The sequence below is a fragment of the Trichoderma citrinoviride genome, assembly GCF_003025115.1.
Source record: "Trichoderma citrinoviride strain TUCIM 6016 unplaced genomic scaffold BBK36scaffold_12, whole genome shotgun sequence".
NCBI classification, from domain to species: Eukaryota; Fungi; Ascomycota; class Sordariomycetes; order Hypocreales; family Hypocreaceae; genus Trichoderma; species Trichoderma citrinoviride.
The window spans coordinates 801105-823806 of record NW_020194720.1 but is presented as its reverse complement, the minus strand read 5'-3'; the positions used below and the strand labels follow the sequence as shown (position 1 = coordinate 823806).

At 54.1% G+C, this 22702-nt stretch overlaps 8 protein-coding genes and 2 non-coding genes across 10 annotated transcripts; 4 read left to right on the top strand and 6 right to left on the bottom strand.

Annotated features, from left to right (window-relative positions):
• Window positions 1–2004: 2004 nt before the first annotated feature.
• Window positions 2005–2442, top strand: BBK36DRAFT_7064 (hypothetical protein; the record flags this gene model as incomplete). The annotated part of the gene is made up of 2 exons (XM_024898535.1): window positions 2005–2102; window positions 2183–2442. Coding segments are annotated over 2 exons (358 nt in total), but the record flags the coding sequence as incomplete, so codon positions are not given.
• A 188-nt stretch (window positions 2443–2630) lies between these two features.
• On the top strand, window positions 2631–3170 carry BBK36DRAFT_7063 (hypothetical protein; the record flags this gene model as incomplete). The annotated part of the gene is made up of 2 exons (XM_024898534.1): window positions 2631–3042; window positions 3121–3170. Coding segments are annotated over 2 exons (462 nt in total), but the record flags the coding sequence as incomplete, so codon positions are not given.
• A 376-nt stretch (window positions 3171–3546) lies between these two features.
• BBK36DRAFT_1132469 (hypothetical protein) lies at window positions 3547–4412 on the bottom strand (the record flags this gene model as incomplete). The annotated part of the gene is made up of 3 exons (XM_024892030.1): window positions 3547–3704; window positions 3807–3899; window positions 3992–4412. The coding sequence occupies 3 exons, from the start codon at window positions 4410–4412 to the stop codon at window positions 3547–3549; spliced, it is 672 nt and encodes a 223-aa protein (XP_024747147.1).
• Window positions 4413–4706: 294 nt separating this feature from the next.
• On the bottom strand, window positions 4707–7128 carry BBK36DRAFT_1171285 (hypothetical protein; the record flags this gene model as incomplete). The annotated part of the gene is made up of 3 exons (XM_024895554.1): window positions 4707–6466; window positions 6658–6785; window positions 6971–7128. 3 exons carry the CDS (start codon window positions 7126–7128, stop codon window positions 4707–4709), a joined length of 2046 nt encoding a protein of 681 aa, XP_024747146.1.
• Window positions 7129–7568: 440 nt separating this feature from the next.
• On the bottom strand, window positions 7569–9953 carry BBK36DRAFT_1136208 (O-acetylhomoserine sulfhydrylase). The gene is made up of 10 exons (XM_024892903.1): window positions 9896–9953; window positions 9648–9702; window positions 9449–9532; window positions 8998–9357; window positions 8314–8912; window positions 8177–8240; window positions 7965–8107; window positions 7876–7914; window positions 7656–7744; window positions 7569–7608 (listed from the first exon to the last, which is right to left on the bottom strand). Exons 1-7 carry the CDS (start codon window positions 9943–9945, stop codon window positions 8015–8017), a joined length of 1305 nt encoding a protein of 434 aa, XP_024747145.1. The 5' UTR covers window positions 9946–9953; the 3' UTR covers window positions 7569–7608; window positions 7656–7744; window positions 7876–7914; window positions 7965–8014.
• A 1395-nt stretch (window positions 9954–11348) lies between these two features.
• On the bottom strand, window positions 11349–11922 carry BBK36DRAFT_1125209 (hypothetical protein; the record flags this gene model as incomplete). The annotated part of the gene is made up of 2 exons (XM_024891255.1): window positions 11349–11749; window positions 11844–11922. 2 exons carry the CDS (start codon window positions 11920–11922, stop codon window positions 11349–11351), a joined length of 480 nt encoding a protein of 159 aa, XP_024747144.1.
• Window positions 11923–13915: 1993 nt separating this feature from the next.
• BBK36DRAFT_1136207 (acetyl-CoA synthetase-like protein) lies at window positions 13916–16709 on the top strand. Its single transcript, XM_024892902.1, has 6 exons — window positions 13916–14047; window positions 14259–14689; window positions 14779–16366; window positions 16433–16532; window positions 16616–16636; window positions 16689–16709. The coding sequence occupies exons 2-4, from the start codon at window positions 14266–14268 to the stop codon at window positions 16530–16532; spliced, it is 2112 nt and encodes a 703-aa protein (XP_024747143.1). The 5' UTR covers window positions 13916–14047; window positions 14259–14265; the 3' UTR covers window positions 16616–16636; window positions 16689–16709.
• A 1578-nt stretch (window positions 16710–18287) lies between these two features.
• Window positions 18288–21720, top strand: BBK36DRAFT_1180530 (WD40 repeat-like protein; the record flags this gene model as incomplete). The annotated part of the gene is made up of 4 exons (XM_024896214.1): window positions 18288–18317; window positions 18452–18788; window positions 18850–18984; window positions 19042–21720. Exons 1-4 carry the CDS (start codon window positions 18313–18315, stop codon window positions 21718–21720), a joined length of 3156 nt encoding a protein of 1051 aa, XP_024747142.1. The 5' UTR covers window positions 18288–18312.
• A 332-nt stretch (window positions 21721–22052) lies between these two features.
• On the bottom strand, window positions 22053–22138 carry BBK36DRAFT_t151. Its single transcript has one exon. It is a non-coding gene; the product is annotated as a tRNA-Gly (tRNA).
• A 236-nt stretch (window positions 22139–22374) lies between these two features.
• Window positions 22375–22470, bottom strand: BBK36DRAFT_t150. Its single transcript has one exon. It is a non-coding gene; the product is annotated as a tRNA-Ser (tRNA).
• Window positions 22471–22702: the final 232 nt, after the last annotated feature.

The following is a 22702-nucleotide window of genomic DNA, read 5'->3' as shown; positions in this document are numbered from 1 at the left end:
CCCTGAATGAGGGGGTTTATCACCTCCGTGTCCATGGAAAGCTTTATTCAAGATATACACGCGTGTGTTGCTATTGTATGCACCGCTATTCTTATTATAGATCTACTCTAGAGAAAGCTCTGCTGAGTGAAGATGAATGGAATACCTGGTGGTAATTCTTGCAAAGCGACGTTCCCTGTTCGACCTCTCTCACATGCCCTTTTGCCTATAAAGGGCCTCTAGTTGACATGTGTTCAGCTACACTGATTCACTTCCTAGCGGGTGAAGTTGAGGCAAGCCCGCATATTACCCATGTAGGTAATTTTCCCCTTGCGATCCACAGGGCATCGTCGTGCCCGTTTGGTCGACGGAGATGGGGTCGGACGCCGGGGGAGCACCGAAGTTGACGTTCTAATGACCCGGGGGATTCTCTTCCTCGGGGACTGGGAAAGAAGTAAGTGGTTGCCTCGGCTCTGAGATGGTGCTACTGTGGGGTTCTGCAAGTTAGTACGTGATATTATTGATCATATAAATTGAGAGGTTGGGATTCAAGTTGAGGGATGAGAAGTTAGTTTTGGGTTCGTGGATCGTGAGGGGCCCCGGACTTTCGGTTGTTTCTGGGATTGTGCGAAGAGTTCCCCATGTTTGTACATACTGAATATAAGTATGTAGGTGCACGTTTCATGGGTAATAGTGACTGGGATACTTTGTGATCTCATGACTGGTGGTCTATCTTGTGGAATAAGACTGCTTCTAGCTTTGGCATCATTTCATTGTGTCTAATGGCTGTCAGCGTTTCAGAAAACGTTTAAGTTTTGAAAAGAGCTGCCAGATTGGAAGCTATGGTAATAAGACATGATCTCTAACGCGTTATAACCTTGAGCTTACAAGAACTGATTCTGTCTCTTCTGTATCATAGGTAGGCAAGGTAGAAATGGTAGATGGAAGCTTCAAGGTCGAATACCTGCAGTGTGCAACTTAAGATTCCAAAGTATACCGCCAGGACATGGAGTTTTGAAGCAAATGCCTTTATGTCAGGGTGGGGGTTATTGGGGTTGGCTTTGCTGACATACTTGTTATTATGCTTGAACGTGTAAAGCTGCTTAACTGATTCCTAATGACAAGCGGCTAATACTTGTTCGTGACGCATTACCTAAGGATGACTTCGAGCTGAAGAGAGGGCTCGACGATGCCAGTTCAAATGATTTGAGTTAGATGGCTTCTTGTTGACGTACTCGGTAGCCCTGGAGGAGTTGGGGGAATGTTGGTGAATTGCAATCCCGCTCGAGCCACAAACGTGGCGAAGGCGGATGACTTGATTCGTGTGGCAGTGCAGGGCCTCATGTGGCTGAGTCTGGTTCAGGAAAGAGGTTATGGAAGCATCTAGCTAAGGGCCGAGGCTCGCGGCCTCCCATGGGGGGGGAGTTGTTTGCTTCGAGTATTCCATTGTAATCCCAGCATCACTGCCTCCCCTCCTTTGGTACGTTCAAATCGGATCGCCGGCACCCAGAATCCATGCTTGCCAGTCTGCCATGTAATACGTGCATGTATGTAACGTGGCCGGGCTGCGCCTCGCATTTCCCATTTCCGGGCTTCCATGAGCATCTGGCCACTGCTACAGCGGGTCCGGTTAGGGGATTTGCATCATTCTTCGTGGGACCCTGGGGGGAGTGACTGGAGGTGCAAGTCTTGGCAAGCTTTCGCACATGTTCGAGGATATATAAGTCGAAAGCTGTGTGCGCGCTGGATTATTGTTTGTCGCATTTCGATAGTAGCCATCGCCTGGCTCTGGTTGGTTCGGTACCTGACTCTTGACACGTACCTTACTTATAACAGCAAGCCATCGTCTCAAGTACTATTTCGCCATCCGGGCTGTTCTGAGCAAGGGGTCGTCATACGCTAATAAACCACCCCTCCTCCTCTTAACAACCAACGCCGACTCTCCCCTCCTCTGCCCTCTCCCTCTCTTTCTTTCGTCTACCACATCATCAAACACCTCGATTTCCCTACAGTCCATCCCGTCTCATGGCCGACTACGCCCCTCCCTCAGGGCCTCCGCCGCCCAAAGCGCCCGAAGTCCCTGCCGGCTGGGTCGCCCGGTGGAACGAGCAATACAAAGAATGGTACGTCAAGCTTGATCCCCCCGCCATCAGTATCTCCACGTCCTCTGGACAGACGACTCACCCACGAGTTCATTCAACAGGTTCTACGTAAACATTTACACCAAGAAGTCCCAATGGGACAAGCCCACCAGCCCCGTCTACCCCGACGGCGAAGCGCCGCCCTCCGAACCCCCGCCAGGCTACGACGGCCACAACGCCCCCCAAGTCTCCGACACCAAGAATAACCCCTACGGCGACCACCACAGCAGCGACTTCGCCGGTTCGTCGTCACGGCAGGCCCAGGAGGAGGAGGACGCCCGCCTGGCCGCCCAGATGCAGGCTGAAGAGGACGCCCGGGCCCGTGGCGCCGCCGGCTCTCAACAGCCTCCCGGATACGGATACACCGGAGGCGCTGCCGACTCGTACCGCCAGCAGAGCACCAGCCCGTATCCTCCCCCGCAGAGCAGCCCGTACGGCACGCCCCAGCCGCAGCAGCAGCAGCAGCAGCAGCAGAGGGGCGGGGGTCTCCTTGGCAAGCTGGCCGGCAAGCTCGCGGGCGGCTCCCACAGCGCCCCGCCCGGAGGCTTCCCCGGTGCCCCTGGCGCGGGCGGCTACTCGGGCTACGCACCGCCTCCGCAGCAGGGCTACGGCGCCCCGGGATACGGCAGCCCGAGCCCGGGCCCTGGATACGGAGGAGCGCCTGGTGCCTACGGTGGCGGGTATGCGCCCGGATACGGCAGCCCGAGCCCTGGTCCGGGCTACGGAGCTCCGGCGCAGGGATACGCCCAGCCTGGCTACTATCAGCAGCAGGCCCCCCCGAAGAAGAGCAGCGGTTTCGGAAAGGCGGGACTTGGTCTTGCGGGAGGAGCTGCGCTCGGTCTCGGCGCTGGTGTTGTTGGTGGTCTGTTGGTGGATGATGCCATTGATCACTTTGAAGAGGAAGGATACCAGGATGGCTACCGTACGTTAAACTCCCCCCCCTTCCCCCGCGCCACTCATCTGATGGATTCTTGAATCGTACTGACGCATATCGAAACAGAGGACGGCTATGACGATGGTGGTGGAGATTTTGACGGCGGCGACTTCTAAGCAGTGTTACTACGCGAACCAGCTGCGTGTTTGTCTGTTATACATTGCGATGATGAGTGGTTAGAGTGGGTGAGTTCCGCGGGGTGGTAATCTTGCTTTGGTTGCTGGACTGGTTCTGATTACGCTTTCAAAGACAAGACTTGACTTTGTGTCGTTCTTTGTATAGGATTAGGAGGACGGCGTTGCGGAGTAAATGCCAATCACACAAAGCTGCTGATACATAACATGAAAGATCCATAACGATCCGTCTCACTTTGCATTCCCCCAAACCAGAATAGCATTAGAAAGAAGTAAAAGCAGCAGCTGCAATCTTCTGCATCCTTATATCCATTTTCTCGTAATTACATTCTCCTCCCAAACCGAACCGACGCACATCTCACCTCTTCACACCCTCCTTCTTGCCCGAGCCAGCCAGGTACGCCGCCATGTCAAAGTTGCCGAGGGGGTTCTGGCCGCCCTGGGCGTTTGCCATGATGGCGTTCATGGGGCTCTCTTTTTGTCGCTCTTCGAACTCGGCGCGCAGCTCGGGGTCCACTGCCCACGATGTCAGTCCTTCCTGTCGAGACAACATACACAGAGCTTTATACTCGCAGAGCGTAAGAGGACAGAGAGGGGGGGTAGAAGAAGAGAACTTACTGTTTTCCATCAAGTAGGGCATGCCAAAGACGATGCCCATCGTAACCAGACCCATCAGGATCATGGGATTCTTGAGGATGCTCAACACCGAAACTAATCACACACACAACCAGAGTTAGTCCGATGCGCTCTCTCATTCCCTCACAAAAGTATAGGAAAGCCCGTCAGGGAAAAGAAAAACTCACACTTGGCCCTCTCCATGAAGAAAATCTTTGGCCCCGCAGCCTTGACGGCAAGGCTCCTCGTCGCGCCCTCGCTCCTCACGGGCACCTCCTCGCCCTTGTTCCCCCACTCGTTGCCGCGATACGTCTCCCACGCCTTGACCTCGCCGTCCGGGCCGACGTCGACGCGCAGCGGGAGGAAGGTGTCCGTGGGGCAGTGCACGTCGAGCAGGTACGAGTCGGCTTCGGCCGAGAGGTTGTGGAAGTCGAAGGTGTTGACGGCGGAGAGGGGCGCGCTGAGGCGCTTGTGCAGGCTGGACAGCGTGGCGTGGGTGCTGGAGGGGAGGAGGAACGGGTTGGGCTTCGGGGGCAGGGAGACGCTGAGGGTGAGGGCGGAGGTGAGGGCGGCGAGGGCCGCTGTTAGGAGGAGGAGTCGCAGCTCCATGGCGAGAGGCGTTTTGAGCGGTGGTTTTTGGTTTGGGAATGACGATTTGCTGGGGGTGTTGTTTGGATGGGATGGGAAATGGGTGTAGCTATGGAGGTGATGTCGGTGGTTGTGGCTGGTGCATATGATGTATGTGGCTTAGCGCTGCTTTTTGCTGGGAGCTGGGAGCTGGGTGCCACAGTGAGCTCTTGAGAAGCTCTCGAGAAGCGTAATGTCCAACTGCTACATCGGTGGTTCTCTGCCCAACCTTTATTCTTTGTCTCTTCACTGGGATTTATTCTATACAATTATGCGTCATGAATATCCAGTCCCCTGAGATGCTCCAAACCCCTCTCCTCCAGGGCTCCCTCTGCCCAGCATCGCCAGCGTCTCGTCCCTGCTCCTCGAATTGCTCAGCCTAAAGACCACAGGCCTCGGCATCTCCCTCGAGGACCTGGAGATGCCATCGTCCGTGAACCCGAGCTCACTCAGTCCATCCAGCTCGCCAGCCTCGTCCATTGCACCCGGCGGCGGTTCTGCTTCAAATACGGCTTCGATGTCGCCATGCGGGTTGAAGCCGGTGAAGCGCCACCTGAGCAACTGGTTCGACTTGACGCCGCGCCTCGACTCGCCGGCCCTGAACAAGTTGCGCTCGTACAAGCTGATGAGCAAGAGCGCGGGGAAGTTGAGCACCCGGACGACGGCGACGTGGACGGTGTGGAACCTGCGCGCTGAGACGAGGAGCTTCAGGGGCAGCATGAACAGCAGGGCTAGGAGGTTCGAGGGGGGCGGATAGGCAAAGATGGCGTCGCTCCTCACGCACTCGAACGTGAGCACCGCTCGGCGGAACTGGATCTCGGCGGCTTCGGCGGCGACGATGCGCGAGAAGGTGTTGGTCAGCACGGCGACCAGGATCGTCAGGAACAGCGTGTTGCCCAGGAATGCAAACGCCACGATGAGGGCCGGGCCAAGGACGATGTGGAACTGCACGCTCTCCTGGATGCCCGTGCCGTCCAGCCCAAACCAGATCCAAAGGAGCCATTTCGCGACCGTGTACCACTCGGGCTCTGGTCCTTGCCCTGCCATGAGGAGCCACTGCAAGGCTAAGAAGAATCCTCCCACGCACCAGAGGGTGAGGAACGTCAACACGAGAAAGTCCTTCATCATGGCGTGCAGCGAGATGAAGACGATGTTGTCCGGCATGAGACTAAACGCGACTCGTGTGAGCAGGACCGGCGCTGCGACACATAGTATATGTAGCGCCAGAGAGCCTGTGCCGCCGGTACCTTGAGCGACTGGGATCCAGACCTCGTACAGCCGCGCAAAGAGATAGGCGCAGAAGATGATGGTAAACGTCACGTCCAAGAACGACCACGTCTTTTGCGAGTGGACCGCCCAGCCATGTTCGATGATGGCGGCAAACTCGTCCAGAATCCAGCCCATCGTGTATACGGCAAACAGGCTTTCATACAGCTTCAGAGATGTCGAGTTGCTTCGATTTGCCATGGTCAACAGGTACAGCCCCAGAAGCACCATGAACTGCATCGATTCGAGCAAGTTCCTCCACTTTGGCACAATCAGGCGGTAGTGGCTCAGCAACGGCGCCTTGCGCGGGTCGTACAGCGACACCGGATGGTGTTTGTAATGATCGGGCAGGATGTCCACGAAGGATATCGGCGTGTACACGACCTGCCCCTCGTACACGGCGCTCACGACGCGCAGACACGCCGGCGAGCTCATCAGGGTCTTGCTCTCCGAGACAATGGCCAGCTCCAGCGCCGTGAGCTTCCTCTCGTTGCCGCCGCGCCGCTGCACCGGCCAATGCGCGTACCTGCCGGCCAGGGCGACGTCTTGGGGCGCTCCAGAGAAAGGGTCGAACCCCTGCACCAGGGCGTTGGCCAGCCGCAGCAGGCCGGCGGCGCCCGCCTTGTCGGGGTGGTTGTCCTCGTGGAGCTTGCGCAGGACCTTTGTGGCGACGATTTCGCAGAGGACGGCCCGGGCGCGACTCACGCTTTGGTGTTTGGCGGCGGTCTGCTCCTTGAGGAACTGGAGGCGGTTTGCGAGGAGGCAGTATACTAGACCTCGTTCATGTGAGCCCATATATTCCGAGTTTCTTGTAGAACAGCGCCTGTGGGAGCTCGTTACGAAGACACAAAAACCACAAGACGTTTGACATTGAACAATGGTCGACAGAGAGGCATACATTAAGTTTGCAATGATCTAGGCACGAGTAGAGGGGGGGTTTAGGGGGTTCAGGCGAGCAAACCTATGGACATGTCGTCGGGGTTGTATAGCCTGTCTACCAAGGGGCGGACGACGAGCGTGTTGATCCGCGGGCTCGTCAGCTGTTCGAGCGTATATGGATCCTCTGTCGCATTCGTAAGTTTGTTGGAGCTCTTATATAAGAACGTTTGAGACTACTTACCGATACTGGCAATCACGAGCGCTCGCACGCTTCAAAGTTCGTATACTTGACTGATTAGCACATCAACTTACAAAAGGACTGTAGACTGATAAGAAGACAGTCGAAGCCAAGAATTGGGGGAAAAGGAGATGGAAGAATCGAGGCGTTTACTCACCGATGGATGGTCGTAAACACATCCGGAGGCTGCAAAAGCTCATCCTCCTGAGAAAAGAGGTCGTCGTCGTCCGCCTCTTCGCCTTCAGCAGCCTCCGCGTCGTCAACGTGATGCAGTGCCGTGCCCGAAGCATCGTCACTCGCAAATGAATAATCCATTCCAGCGATATCAAGATGGAAAAAAAAAAAAAAAAATCCTCCAGCAAATGTGGAATCGGGTAGAATGTGTAGGATTATCACAACTGTCATTTGCATTCGTCCTATACGAATACCTAGATATACCCTCGACAGTCTGGAGATGCAACATCGGTATCCGGTTTTGGCCTTGGAGCGGAGGCCTCATGCTTACCTACCTACCTCTCTCAGGTAAAACAAGCTCTGAGGCAATTTACACAACCGACAGAGATCGGCCAATGCCGGACCAATCGAAAATTATCCGAAGGAAACAGACCTCTGCTGGCTTGTGACTCTGGGTAAGTCGTAGTAGTAGTAGTTGGCTTATATGCGCCATTTATATGTGTATGTAGAACGTCGATAGCCTGTGGCTTGTTGTGGCAGGCAGGTGGTTCAAGGGCTTACATGGCTGGGGGTGCTAAACTTGAAGCAAGATGACGATGATGCGGTTGCCACAAGACGAACCACTTTATCGGTATTATGCGTAGGGAGCTACTGGGGGCAAGCGACAGCGTTTAGACTGAAGCTTTATTCTTCGTTTGATGGGGGTTGACGCTCTGTCAATTGGCAAGGCGCCTGATGCAGAACTTGATCCGCTAAATACAGGTATATACATGCCCATGCATATACACGAGGCATGGGCATGAGAAGCGCAGTGATTCGGCGAGCTCCTCTGCTTCTCTGTGTCTCCGAGGTATCATCTTCTCTCTCTCTCTCTCTCTCCTCCTTTTTTCCGCAGCGCCAGCGAAGACGCGCGGTTGTCGTACGCTCTGCAACCGACTCCTTGATCGCAAAAGGCTCCTGGATCTATTCATTCCATCGTCGCCTTGCCACTTACACAACTAAAGGGGAAACTTCTGTTTCCTCATCCTCAGTTGGCGAGACCAGCGGCCTTGAAAGACTGCTCAAAGTCGGCAATGATGTCGTCAATGTGCTCGGTACCGACGGAGATTCGGATAAGGTCCTGCAAAGGCCAAGTCAGCAAGATGTACCCTCATAACGTTGACGCGCATGCCGCCAAATGGTTGCTTACCTCGGTGACACCAGAGCTGATCCTCTCCTCCTCGCTCAGCTGCTCATGAGTGGTCGTCCAGGGGCTATAGTATCTCTGTTAGCCTTTTTTCTCCTCTGCTCACCATCCGAGGGGCAAAAGTTTCGGTCAAAACTCACTGGATGGCCAGGGTCTTGGAATCGCCAACGTTGGCAAGGTTGGTGATGATCTTGAAGCCGTCGACCACCTTGCTGCCGGCAGAACCGCCGCCCTTGACACCAAAGCTCAAGACACCGCCGAAGCCCCTCTTGAGGTACTTCTTGGCCGTCTCATGGTAAGGGTGGCTCTCCAGGCCAGGGTACGACACCCAGGAAACGTAGGGGCTCTTCTCCAGGTGCCGCGCCAGGGCGAGCGCATTCTGCGCGTGTCGCTCGGCGCGCAGGCTCAGCGTCTCGACGCCGAGGATGAGCTGCTGGGCGGCAAAGGGGTTGAGGGTGGCGCCAATGTCGCGCAGCAGCTCGACGCGGGCGCGGACGATGAAGGAGACGGCGCCGAACGTCTCCCAGAACTTGAGCCCGTGGTAGCCCTCGGCCGGCTCGATGAACTGGGGGAAGCGCTTGCCGTTGGCGCCCCAGTCGAACTTGCCCGAGTCGACGATGACGCCGCCGATGGTGGTGCCGTGGCCGCCGATCCATTTGGTGGCGGAGTGGACGACGATGTCGGCGCCGTGGTCGATGGGGCGGATGAAGTAGCCGCCGGCACCAAAGGTGTTGTCGACCTGTTTTGACGCGCCCTTCTGTCAGTTTTGGGACTTCTCGATTCTGGACTCTCTTGTTAGATTATAGTGAGAAGCAAAAACTTACAACGAGGGGAACGCCCTTGTCGTGGGCAACCTTGGCGATGGCCTCAAGGTCGGGGACGTTGTACCGGGGGTTGCCGATGCTCTCGACGTAGACGGCCTTGGTCTTGTCGTCGATGGCGGCGGCAATGTCCTCGGGCTTGTCGCCGGTGACGAACTTGGTGGTGATGCCGAAGCGCTTGAAGGTGACCTTGAACTGGTTGTAGGTGCCGCCGTAGAGGTTCGACGTGGAGACGATGTTGTCGCCGGCCTCGGCGAGGGCCGTCAGGGCGAGGAACTGGGCGCCCTGGCCGGACGAGGTGGCCAGAGCGGCGACGCCGCCTTCGAGGGCAGCTATCCGCTTCTCGAAGACATCGACGGTGGGCTGTAAAGGGAGGAGATTCAGGTCAGCTTCATGGTTTGTCTTTCTTTGGGCAAGTAGTAGGGGGGAAACTCGGGCATGGTGGTTTACTCACGTTGCCGATGCGGCTGTAGATGTTGCCCTCTTCCTTGAGGCCAAAGAGTCTGGCGCCGTGAGCGGAGTCGTTGAAGGCGAAACTCTGTAAGGCGGGACTTGATTAGTATTTCTGTTGTCTCGCGAGGAACTGACCCAAGCTGTGCTGCCGGATAGTAGTTGAGGCATGTCAAAGTCAGAGAGAGTCGGCTTATGCTTACAGTAGTGGCATAGATGGGGACAGCTCGGGCGTTGGTTGCCTTGTCGGGAGAGTGTCTAGGAGAAGGGAAACGAAGAGATTAGCAACTTGTTTGCCTCTTGACCATCTTTGCCTCTCGTAGTTGAAGCCAAAAATTGTTAACATGGACTCCAACAGAGACGCCAAGCTGCAGCATTTCCAGCCCGTTGTAAGACGGAGCAGCAGTTGCCATTTGCCCCGCGCTCTTGAAATGGACGCCAAAAGACTTACCCCGCGTGAAGCTGAAGAGTCTCAAAGTTGGTGCTGAGCTTGTCCGCCATTTTCGCAACCTTTTGGGATTGGAAATAGAAAAAGAAAAGGAGAAACTCAGAAAAGAGGCTGACAGGAGAGACAAAGATGGAACCGAGGGGGGAAAAGGGACAGGAACTCGGCTCAAGACACGAGAGAGCGCTTATTTATATCATGCTTCAGGCTAGCAAAGTCGTGACATTCTATGTTCTGCCCCAAGGTATGTAGGGGTCTAGTCTAGCCACATGCTGACGCTACAGTTGAGAGGTACTCCGGCCTAGTTGGAAGCAATTTGCTAAAATATAACATAAAATACAGTCATAAAGTAGGCAAAATGGCTGAAGATTGAGTGCCCTTCTTTCTGGTCAACAAGAGCCTCCCACGCCGAGGGTGGGGTCATGTTCGCTCCCCCTTGATAGTCCGTCGAGCACGCAATCGCCCGCTTCTCGCGTCATTTGGCCGCGTTCTTTTCTGAACGGATTTGGAGGGGTAAAAGAGAGTGATGGGAACATGAATCCTGGCCGGAGGGTAACACGATGTCTGACCCCTCATTGTGCTTTGTCTCTTGATTAATTTGTCTGGCCGGTTTCGCAGCTCTGTATTATCTGATGATCTCAGACGAACTACCTTAGTAGCCCAAGGACGGGCTTACATGTACATAGTGGCTACACCAAGTCTTACCTGGCATGCTGTTCAAGTAGGTATATATATATATAAGCTCAATGTTGACAACTGCCGAAGGGGACACCTTCTCATAAGCAAGTCCTTTCATCGACGACAGAAGGTGATGGGCAAAAGGTGTCTCCAGTGGTGCTCTTTAACCACACACCAAGTTAGCCAGGCCCAGACATGAATCCTCGTTCTCCTCCCCATCCAGCCAATGAACCGCGGCCATCGAAAATTGCACAGAAATAGTCCCGATTGCCTCTTTCAGCCAAACAGGCAAATAATCGAGAACCGCTAATAACAAAAACGGAGTTGCGACTGGGGAACCGGCCGTGATGGTGTGGAGAGAGTCTGCATTAGCACCCCGAGCCCTTGCGTTTGAGTGAGGAACGCACATCTTGACTTGCTTGACAACATTGCGTATTCATCTTTCTTTCTCCATGATTGGATATATGTACGATGACCGGTCTCTGGATCTGCCCGCATGTATGATGACCAGATCTGACAGTCTCTACCTTGGCGATGCTACATTGGGGGTCATCGAGCAATGAGACAAGTGTGCATCCATCAACTTGACCCTTTGCACATCACCATATGTGTCAGTCCTCTAGTCAGGAAATTGCGAATTACCACGCTCAGATGCCATCAGTTGCTATTCTTTGCCAAAATCATAGAGTCCCAAGAGCCTCGCACTTCGCAGCCCAACTCCATAGTCCGCTGCCGTCATCTCATCGCCCCCATCTCGATCTATGAATCCCCACGCTCACATCTACAGCTCCAAGTCCCGGAAGCCTCGCCTCAAACCCGGCCACTTGGGCCGCCTCTCGCCCTTAACCATGCTCTTTGCCGCGAGAATGGCCGATGCCATCCACAAGCTGAATTGCGCTGCTGCCAGGACTGCGATACCACGACCTGCCATGCACACCGAGCCGTCACAGAAAGCTATATCGCTCAGACAAACGGCCACGGCAATGAATCCGGCAAAGTAGAAGATGCAGTTGGTGATTTCAATACATAACGATGTCATCGGATGGGTGGCTTTCTTCGGGGCGAAACGCGGCGCCAATTCAATGTATAAGAGAGAGGCGATGGTGAAGATGGGCGAGAAGAGGAGGAAGACGATGGAGGGCGGCGTCGAGAGATGGGAGCCCCTGAGATGCCAATTGACAACTGCGATTATTCCATCTGTTAGTTCAAGAGAGGAATACGTAGCTCAAGAGGGTCTGAGAACCGCAAGTGCAAGTTGAAAAAGACTGAGGCTTACCATATGCTGCCAGGGCGATGCTGGCAGCAGCCATGAGGCCCTGGACGGCCCGAAAGCAGAGGACGAGCATTCGCGACATGGCGAGGGCCTTGTGCGAAGAAAGGCAGTACTACTACTACGAAGAAAGAGTCACAGAACGGGACGGGACCTGCCAGGAAGAAGTTGACGTGGAATTTCTTTTCCATCTGGGCGTCTAAGGTACGGAGTAGTATTGGTCTACACTGCATCTGCATGTCTGAGACATATGGAATTACATACTACTGCACAGGTTCAAGGGACATGGAAGAAGGGCGGGTTGATGGCGTGTTGAGGGTGAAGTGAGCGCATTGCGCGTAGGTAAAAGATGTATGAGGCTGCTCCCATCCTCCAAGAGGGGAGACTCTTTCCCTCAATCTGGTATCTTGAGGCTTCATCGCAGAGTTATCGTGGTGTTGAAGCCATGGACTATCTTAGATTACCTAGTACCTTAGGTACTAAGTGTTGGGATGTCTCGTCGAAATGAGTGTACGTATACCTAGGTATGCTTGCTGAGTTATGGTAGAGCTGCTTGATGCCCACCCATGGTACCTCTTTTTTTTCACATCAGTCCAGACGCAATATGAGGGTTTTAAGCATGTCAGCCACAGGAGCTCACGTAAGAAGGCGAGCTCATTGCTGTGTGGTTGTGGCTTTTTGTGTCCTTGCCTCGTCTCACTCAACAAGACCGCTTACTTAATCCAGAGGCCGCTGGCGATGGCCTCGGCTCGTTATTATGTACTCGACAACGCGGGGAAGAAAAGGTGCGGAGAAGCCACTATATACCTACAATGCTGGGGTCCAGTTTCATTCATTCCCAACCACGGATGGCTGAGGAAAGGCCACCTCTCTGCTCCATGACCACTAACAGAAAAGCAGTTCTTTCGTCCGCTCTCAGCCCAGTGTCACATGCCGAGACGCGATGCCCACCCGCAACAGCAGCCTCGTGATTGGCCGTGCAACTACGAAAGCGTCCCTGGGCCGAGGCCCACCCGCCATGCATTGAGCGGATACTCAAGCCAAGCAGCGATTCTCCCCAGATGCGGCCCGGATTCTTTGAACTTATAAGTGTACGAGTGAGTATGTACGAGCAACCTCTCGGTGCTCAGAGTGCACTTTCCAATGGGTGCAAACAAGACACGGACGGCGTCGGCCAGCGGAAAACGGAATGACAATGGCAGCCGGCTCGCCTGAGTCGCAGCACAAGCATCGCCACTGACTGGTTGTTATTCCCCGAAACAGCCGACGTCACGACGGGATGCCGGACTTTTCAGGTCTTGTGCGACGGAGTTTTGTGTCGGGGTGCTTTGGTGCGATGTAAGGTGTACTTGTGCGCCTGTCTTGCTGTTTGGACATGATGTGCTCGTGTGCAGTGTAGTAGAGGAGGCGTCTGAGTGAGGGGGGGACTGTGATTGAGCACTGGTTGATGTTCATCTCTTTCAATGTCCCAAACACCTCGGTACTGGCCAGTTTACTGCTACATGTACTACGAGTAGCGCATTAGCTTTGGCTTGCAAAGTCCGCACTATGAATCATCAAACACCAGCTGTGAATGTCTTGATCAGTTCGATATATATGCTTGCAGAGACGAAGCAAACAATGTCGTGCTACCTTTAGTCGACGGTGTTGCGGTCCTATCAGCCCACGACACTTTAGCTATACTCTTCATTTTCCAACTGACACTTGATACCAGCAAACCTCAGCCCATCTCTCGTCCGCTCCATCGATCAATCTCCCTTGGACGGGCAGATGCTGACGGGCTGCGGTTAACCGGCCGCGAGTGAGAACCTTGAAAGCCAGCCGCAGGCACTTACTACCAGTTGTACATGTACCGCCGCACGAGCACAGCGCTCAACGCCGCCGGGCTTGGAAGCCCGCTGTAGCTCCGCGGGTGGGACGCCCTTCAGTGGCTGGCCGCTAGCAGCGTTAGGGCATCCATCCGCCTCAATGTGCACAGCCGGGCGCGGCGCGTGGTACCTGGTACATCCGCTCATGGGCGCCGCGCTGCCAATGGCTGGGCTGCTATTTTTTCCCGTTCGCTGCATCAACCAATTGATCGAAATCTGGGGCTGCCGAGGCCCCGCGAACCTCGGCCGTCCGTCCCCTTCAAGTTCGCCCATGCCGTGCGTTTGAACCTCCTCCACCTCGTCCCGGCCTCGTCGCCAGGTTTCATCTTCTCCTTCTTTTTTCTTCTTCTTCTTTTCTGCTTCTTCCTGTTCCGCAGCTCCTGTCCCCGCATTGTTGCTCTGCGTCATCTTTGCAATAATCTCCTTGTACCCTCCAGGCTTACGCATCGCCTGGTCTTCCCTGCCAATCCTCGCGGTCACAAGCGTTGCAGGCCCCGTCCTCCACCCAGCAGAGCAAATCGCCACGACACGCGGTCAACCACCAGCGCAACAAGCACAAGATGGCCACCAAGGACATGGCTGCGTACATCAAGAGCCTGTCGACTCCGCCGGCGCCCGGGGCTCTTCACGGCGTCGCCATCCCGGGCACAGAGCGCCCCGGCCGCACCGCCATCTACCGCCATCACAAGATCGGCGACGGGAAGCTCCTGACGACGTTCAACCCCGAGATCCAGTCGGTTCACGATCTCTTCGAGGCCGCCGTCAAGAAGCGCCCCAACAAGCGCTGCCTCGGCACCCGCCACTGGAACGCGAGCACGCAGTCATGGCAGGAGACGTATGAGTGGGAGACGTACGCCGAGGTGGCCGAGCGCCGCAAGAATCTGGGAGCCGGCCTCGTCGAAATCCACAAGAGCATCGGCCACTCCCAGGACAAGTACCCCGTCGGTCTCTGGTCACAGAACCGCGCCGAATGGCAAATCACCGGTAGGCTGGCACCTGCGCGCTGTGGCTTCCTCCGTGTCAACGTACTTGCAGACCGCCAACTAACACACTCCTGACGGTCTGATGTGTAGATCTTGCTCTCGCGTCGCAGGCCCTCTTCACCGTGTCGCTCTACGACACCCTCGGCCCAGACACGTCCGAGTACATCATCAACCACGCCGAACTTGCCTGCGTCATTTGCTCTCTGCCGCATATCCCAACCCTCCTGAAGATGGCCCCTCGAATTCCGACCCTCAAGTTGATTGTCTCGCTCGACGAGCTGGAGCAGGGCGAGCAAAAGAACCTGACAAAGGCTGCCGTCTTGAACGAAATCGCTTCCCAGCACGGCATCAAAATCTACTCTTTCAAGCAGGTGGAGGAGATTGGTGCCAAGTCGGGCCGCCCCATGCGCCCGGCCGGCTGGGACGATGTTTGCACCATCAACTACACCTCGGGAACCACTGGAGCGCCCAAGGGCGTCGTCATCACGCACGGCAATGCCGTGTCGGCCATCTCGTCCAGTCGTCTGCAGGGCGCTGTGACCGAAAAGGACATTCACATTTCCTACCTGCCCCTTGCCCACATCTACGGCAGAATGGTTGACCAGGTCGCCCTGTCCGAGGGCGCCAGCATTGGCTTCTTCCGCGGCGACATCCTGGGCCTGGTCGACGACATGAAGATTCTCAAGCCCACAGGCTTCATTTCCGTCCCCCGGCTGTTCAACCGCTTCAACTCCGCGATCCGAACCGCCACAGTCGAAGCCGAGGGCACCAAGGGAGCGCTGTCTCGTCAGGTCATCGCAACCAAGAAGGCAAGCATGCGTCTGCCGCCTGGCAAGGCACACAACAAGCACTTCCTGTACGACCGCATCTGGACTCCCAAGGTCAGGGCCGCCGTGGGCTTGGACAGAGCCCACACCATGATCAGCGGCAGTGCGCAGCTCGATCCCGATGTTCAGGAGTTCCTCCGCGCTGCTTTTGCCAACAACTTCTACCAGGGCTTCGGAATGACCGAGACGTACGCTGTAGGAACCGTTCAGCTTCCCGGCGATTTCAGCCTGGGCAACATTGGACCCCCAACTGGCTGTGTCGAGGTTTGCTTGGAATCCGTCCCCGAGTTCGAGTACACCGTCGATGACAAGCCCAACCCTCGCGGCGAGCTTCTTATGCGAGGCCCATGCATTTTCCGCGAGTACTACAAGAATGAGGAGGAGACCAAGAAGGCCATTGAACCCGATGGATGGTTCCACACCGGTGACATTGCCGAGATTGACAAGATGGGCCGCCTCAAGATCATCGACCGCAAGAAGAACGTCCTCAAGCTGTCCCAGGGCGAGTACATCTCTCCCGAGCGCATCGAGAACGTCTACCTGGGCAACACCAACCTGATTGCCATGGCCTATGTTCACGGTGATCCCAAGGAGTCTACCCTCGTTGGCATCTTCGGAATCGACCTGGAGAACTTCCCTCCCTTCGCCAGCAAGGTCCTGGGCGAGACCGTCACGGCTGCCGATATCCCTGCCCTCAAGGCGGCGGCCAACCACCCCAAGGTGAAGCAAGAGTTCCTCAAGGTGCTCAACAAGATTGCGCAGAAGCAAAAGTTCAACAGCTTTGAGCGCGTGCGCAACGTCTACCTTGACGTGGACCCCTTTACCATTGACAACGAACTGCTCACGCCCACGTAAGTGCAAACTCCGAGAAAAAACATCTCCAACTACATGGAACAGCCGCTAACTTGTCATGACAGTCTCAAGGTGAAGCGGCCTCAGACCGCCAAGGCCTTTAGGGCCCAGATTGACAAGATGTACGAGGAGATTAACGCCGAGACTGGCCCTGCCAAGCTGTAAGACTTAGACGTAGAATTGTACATGACTTGGGCATGGTGTTGTTATTGAGCGAGAAATTTTTTTTTTATATTCTTTCTTTGCATTAATGTGTTTGGATACCTAGTCTTGTCTATCAGTTGCAGTGATCTGGTTGGCTGAGCTGGGGCGGTTGTGTTGTGTATTTGCAGCAAATATAGGCGGCGTGTTTCCCTGCTATGTCTTGATTCATGTTGCGTTTGGTGATGTCTTTGATAGACGTGCTGTGTCTCTAGATTATTGAGATGTATGAACACGGATCCATTGAGTGTTATGTGTTATTATATAAAAAGGGCTGGGGTTGGTATTGGTATGATGTACCTACGTTGTTTGTGGTCTTGAAGCTTGACGAGGTGTTTGAGGCGGATACACTGCTCTTGGGGACAGAAATGGACAGTTACAACCCTTATTTTAGAAGACACCTAGAGCTAATTTACTAAGCAATATTATATAAATAGCTAACCTAAATATGAAATTTAAACTACAGCTATAGTTATTTTCTATATTATATAAGAAAGAATTCTATTATTTTATTTATATATACCTTACTTTAACTGCAAGATATATCTAGCGAATCTCTTTAAATAATTTACCACCTAGAATAATTCTCTTATTCTTCGTTTTCTCGAAGTGCAAAGCATGTAGTAGCCTAGCCTTACATAGAAACTTCCAACGCAATTTATTTACTTCCCGTAGTCCTTATGTGACATCGCAAACAGCTGAGAGTTCAGGGTATCCAATAGATATCTCACTCCAAGAGCACTTGCGACGGTGTTTTTCACTGAGCTTGAAATGCCCGTGGCATGCGCTAAGGTCTTTGACGTCTCCTAAATAGACCCCAGCTTGAGCCATCTTGGAACGCCACCCACATGCGCACTCTTTAAAACTTGATACCTGACATATTAAACCTCAAGGAATCCCTTAAAGCTATGTTTCAAAGTATCTGGGAGAGTTGGTAAATACACATGGCGAGCGTGAAATTGATTGGCGTGGCGTCTGTTGCGGCTCGAATGCGCGGCTGGTCCCGACGAGTCAGACCGGATCTCGCACGTTCGCAATTTTCGATACCGGAGTATTCGCACGTTCGCAATTCGCAATTCGAGCTCTCGGGGTCACAACTTGCGAATGGTACCCCAGATCAAGACATGGAACTGTATAATAACTGCGTTAGACAGAAGTCAAGTTAGATTAACATATAATAGAGAGTCGTGTTTTTACGTCTGAGTGATGCATTAGGACCTTCTTTAAGAGGCTGGGGAGGAAGGTCAGGAGAGCTTTGTTAAAACACAACGTGTGCTTCTAAAGCTTACTCCTTATGTATGGACGCGGCGCAAACGCGCAATGAGAGCACAATTGAGTCAAGTGCTGTTTGAATGAAGACAATGCCGACTGCAAACTGCGATATTGCGAGTAATTCAAGCTGTTGTGATTAACCTTTTATAAGTTTTAAAAACAGTATAAAATTATCTAATAGGGATTAATAGCTCTTTATTAAAATCTACACTAATATAATTTTATAATTTAAGATTACTAAGATTAACTAAGAAAAATATAAAGAAATTCTAAAATTATATAAAGTTAAGAAGAGCTTAAGAAGATATAACAATAAGTTAAGAAGAGAAAGAAAGCAGTTCTGTATTACGTAACATAGCGTCACATGGGTCCTAGCTTCATAGCTAGCTCTTAGGCCCCCTTTAAGCCCCCCATCTCTATCTATCCCTTAGTTAATTAAGGAATTTGGGCAGCTTCAACGTCGGGGCACGCGATGGGGTAAGTGACAACACCCTCAGCCGCGTCGATAGAGCCTTGTATCGCGATATAGCCGGCCCTGCTTGGGACGCTCGCCCTCGGCCGCTGGGCGAGCTGGCCTTTTCGATGAGCCTCGTGCTTACTTCTCCCTCCAGGCCCCTGGTCATCGACCTGACCGAGACGCCGCCGCGCTCGCCGCTGGCATTGGGCCGCAATATCACAGTCGCCAACGGAGGCGGGATCGATCACCAGAGCCAGCCTCAGCTTCTCGCTCATCCGCCTGGGCTTGCCCCGTCCACGCCTCAGGCGCCACAGCGGCCGCAGCATGACCCTCCTCCGCACGACGACGGGCCGCCGGCCAAGAAGAGGCGCGTGGCCCTCAGCTGGGCGGAGAAGCAGAACATCGCGTGTCAGCAGGTGTCTCCCTACGTGAGCCAGGCGCTGAAATACCTGCCGGCTTCGCAGTTCACTATTGATGAGATTGCGATCAAGGTATGTGCGGGAGGCGAGCGTTGAGCCGAGTTGAGCATGCGAGAACTGACAGTGACTGCAGGCCGTTTCGTTGTTCGCCAAGGATCCGCTGTTTGTCACTCGCTTAGACCAGGCAAACGGTTATACCCTGCCTCCCAATGATGAGTGGACGACTACAAGAGCGAGAATGATCATTACGGAGCTGGCTAAGAGACCTGTAAGTGCAGCGTGAAGCCGATTATCAACCCTGATGAGGCTGACTTTTATATTCAAGGAGTTCCGAATCAACACTCCCGCAAGACCGCCGCCAATCACAAGCGAGAGCGTACCGATAAAGAGCGAGGGCCTGCCAGTTCAGAGCGACATAGTAGCAAGAGTGCAAACACCTGCAAGCCCTAAACCGAGCCCGCCGAGACGACGGTGGATACAGCTCAGACAGCCGGCAATCCCAACAGCTCGGAGACGCGAAGCCGCCCCAAACACAAAGAATGGCAGCAGGTGGAAGCCAGCTGCCAGCACTGGCCCATCGCAAAACGCGTGGTTTGGGCTCGAGCAGCGGCCGTACCAATCAGCAGCAGATCGCGTGCTCATTGCCAAAGGCGCCGACCGCCTGTATCGCGAGCTGAGAGAACAAATCACCAGCCCCCTTGTCTATCATGTGGACTTTACCTCTGAGGAGGTTCAGCAAATCATGGCGTGCCTCTCAAGGTATCTCCCCCCGGGCAGCCCTGCGACCCCTGAATATCTGGCACAGATCTGCCAGCATCTTAATGTTCCGTCCATCGTCGAGAATGCTTTGCCTCGCCGGACACCTGAAGATGTGCGCAATTACTGCTCGGATCTACTCGCACGCAAAGCAGTGCCGCCCAGCCAAGCACGGGTTCTGAGCTTGGACCCAAAGGCGAGTAAGGCTCTCCCGCAACAGGAGAAGAGGCGCGCCAGCCGGCTGGCGTCCCTGCTTCTGGCTCGCGAAATGGAAGGAAACCGAGGGTTCGGTCGCATGCGCCAGTACGAGAACTTCCAGAACGAGTTCAGCAAGCTGCACGAAGACTCCCTGACACTGGTTGCAGAGTACACAAACTGTGCTGGAGACATTGCGACGACCACTTGGGTTCCCAACAACAACGTCTTGTGCGGCACGACTGTTCACTCGGACAGTCATAACCAGCAGTATAACAAGCCTGGCAACCTGCTCCTCCTCTCCACAAAGCTAGGGCAGCTCAAAGCGTTTCCTGACCATAGGATTCCGCGGCCGCTGGTCGAGAAAGGGGAGAACTCGACGACGGCCATGCGCCAGAGCCAGGATCCATGGCTTTACTCGTCTGTTGTCTGCTCTGACTATGACCCCATCCTTGGTTTGGCGTATACCTCCAGCTTCGACAGGACGGTCAAGGTGTGGAAAATTGACGAGGCTGGCAGCACCATGACTGCGTTGGCGACCTGGTACTTTGGCGGCAATGTCAATTTTGTCTCCGCGGCCAAGGACGGCTCTGGGCGAGTTGCCACTGCGGCCGACGTCCCAACGGAGGCCATTCGCATATACACCGTCAACATGAGTGACCTTGCTAACAGCCCTTACATTTCCTTCTCATGCACCCGTACCGACGCCAACGGTTCGGGTAAGTGGGCTTATTATCCTGCGACGATGCAATGGGGCCGTGGGCCAAGCTGCACGCATCTGCTTGCGGTGGGATATTCTCCTCGAAGCTTCTCCGGGGATGACCATGACATTCCTGAAGAAAAGCACGACACGGGAGAGATGACGCTCTGGGACGCGGTTCACAACCAGAGAATCCCCATCACGACGGCGGCAACTGCCAACTACTTTGAAGTGGCCTGGCATCCCGTTTTGCCGAGGTTCATTGCCGCAACCTCTCCTTCTCACATAAAGGCCATGCCCGGGGTGCGGTCTCAAATCCACTTGTTTAGAGCGCAAGTCGACGGGTTTGCCGAGTATCACAACCTCGACTGTTTCGCATCCGACATCAACGAGCTTACCTTTATGCCCAACTCGGCGACGCACGCATACGTAACGGCAGGGTGTACGGACGGCAAAGTGTATGTGTGGGACACTGCGCAGGGAGACAAGCCCGTGCTGATTCTACAGCACGGCCGCCCCCTGGACGAATACTACGAGGACCGCGAGAAGGAAGACACGGGAGTCAAGTTTACCGCCTGGGGGAACAGCCTCGATCGATTCTACACAGGTGCCAGCGACGGGACCGTCATGGTGTGGAACATACGCCAGAAATCGAACCCGTACGTGCGGACCCTTTTGGAGGCCCCCGGCCCCATCTCTTGCGGCGCCTTCTCTCCCGATCTTAGAAAGATGGTGGTTGGCGATGCGACGGGCCGCGTGTTTCTGTTCTCCGTAGACAGGGAGGACGAGCCAGAGGCACATTTCATCAAGATCCCAGGCGTTGACCGGCGACTACGACGACCTACGCCTTTCATACCACACCCTGAGCCAGAACCTCCTTATCATGATCCAGCAGAGCTGAATAGCATGGTAGTTGATCACGACGATGACATGCACATTGCCGACCTGGTGAGGCGGATGTATCTGGACACGCAGCAAATCGTCATCCACCCCAACCCTACCATTGGCGCCGTCCAAGGCCCCAACTACGCCTCAACAGGCCTCTTCCGCCACGAAGCACACCTGGCCGAAGACCCCGCAAACCCCCTCCTCATCCCCTTTGAAAGGGCCCGGGACCAGAGGCTCGCAGCAAGCCGTGGCCAGGACGCCATCCGCCTACGGAGGCTTCGCGACCCGGGAAGACAACCGTCGGACGCCCGGCTGCACGCTGCGAACAAGGCGCGGGAGTTTGACGAGGAGGAGCTGCCGCCGCAGGACCTGGCAGATTTCGCGCAGTCTAGGGTGGAGTTTGTGCTGAGCGAGGTTGATTGCGGGTTTGTTTATGAGGAGGTGCCTGGGGAGGAGGGGGGATGAGTGAAGTGATGGGGCGGCAATCAGAAGATATGGAGTACATACAGCTAAGGTATCTAAATACGAGCCCCCCTTGGAGGTGGATAATGGATCATGTTACGCTGCTTATACGTCTGATGCCTTGGTTGCTATAATAGTTGATGAGCCGAATTCTAGCATATGCACAGATATCAAGACTAATGAACAACGGGAAATGAATCAACAGTGTGATATAGACACAATTCCTCGAACTAAAACCTGTCAAGTCACAACAAATGCCAGGCGACGCCCCTTACTTATAGAAAACGAACAAGAAAAAAAGGTCTAAAAAATGAAAACGAAACAAAAAAGATACTTGCGTCATCCGGAACTCGAATCCGGGCCTCAACTTTTCATGAAGACACATGGAAGAGTTGAATCCTAACCCCTAGACCAATGACGCCTTTCCATGCATATGCATATTCTCGAATTGAATTGTAGTTGCCTCATGAAGCTTTCACGATATTAGCTCAAGCACACTTCCGCTCGTTGTACTAACTGGTAACAAGAGGATTGAAGAAACATTTTCTGTAAAGCATTTCCATCCTGACTGACACTGCCTAACCAAATTTACAAAACAAATAAAAAAGACAGGGGAAGAGGATGGAGGATGAAAAAGCAAAAAAAGCAAAAAATAAACGACACCTGCAGGATTCGAACCTGCGCGTGCGAACACAATGCCTATGATACCTGATTGATAGCAGGGCATCGCCTTAACCACTCGGCCAAAGTGTCTAACCGCTTATGAAAGGAACAGACCCAACTCTACAATATCAATCTCTCTTCAAAGCAGCATCCGGCAGGAGAACGAACATCGTCAAAAATAAATGATGAGATTTATATGATTGATGCGAGACTTTAGAGGAACTCAGAAGTAAATATTGAACAGCTGAATTGAAATCCATTCCCATCCTATCCGCTTGGAGCTCGTTGCAGCAACAGCCCCCATCCGCTGCATGACTTTTTT

Coding starts and splice junctions, on each gene's coding strand:
- BBK36DRAFT_1136208 (XM_024892903.1), bottom strand. CDS start 9,945: ATGGCGGACAAGCTCAGCACCAACTTTGAGACTCTTCAGCTTCACGCG. Junction 9,358..9,448: donor TCTACAGCCGCATCGGCAAC/GTGAGTAAACCA, acceptor CTCCCTTTACAG/CCCACCGTCGATGTCTTCGA. Junction 8,913..8,997: donor ACAAGGGCGTTCCCCTCGTT/GTAAGTTTTTGC, acceptor GCGTCAAAACAG/GTCGACAACACCTTTGGTGC.
- BBK36DRAFT_1136207 (XM_024892902.1), top strand. CDS start 14,266: ATGGCCACCAAGGACATGGCTGCGTACATCAAGAGCCTGTCGACTCCG. Junction 14,690..14,778: donor CGCCGAATGGCAAATCACCG/GTAGGCTGGCAC, acceptor TCTGATGTGTAG/ATCTTGCTCTCGCGTCGCAG. Junction 16,367..16,432: donor AACGAACTGCTCACGCCCAC/GTAAGTGCAAAC, acceptor TTGTCATGACAG/TCTCAAGGTGAAGCGGCCTC.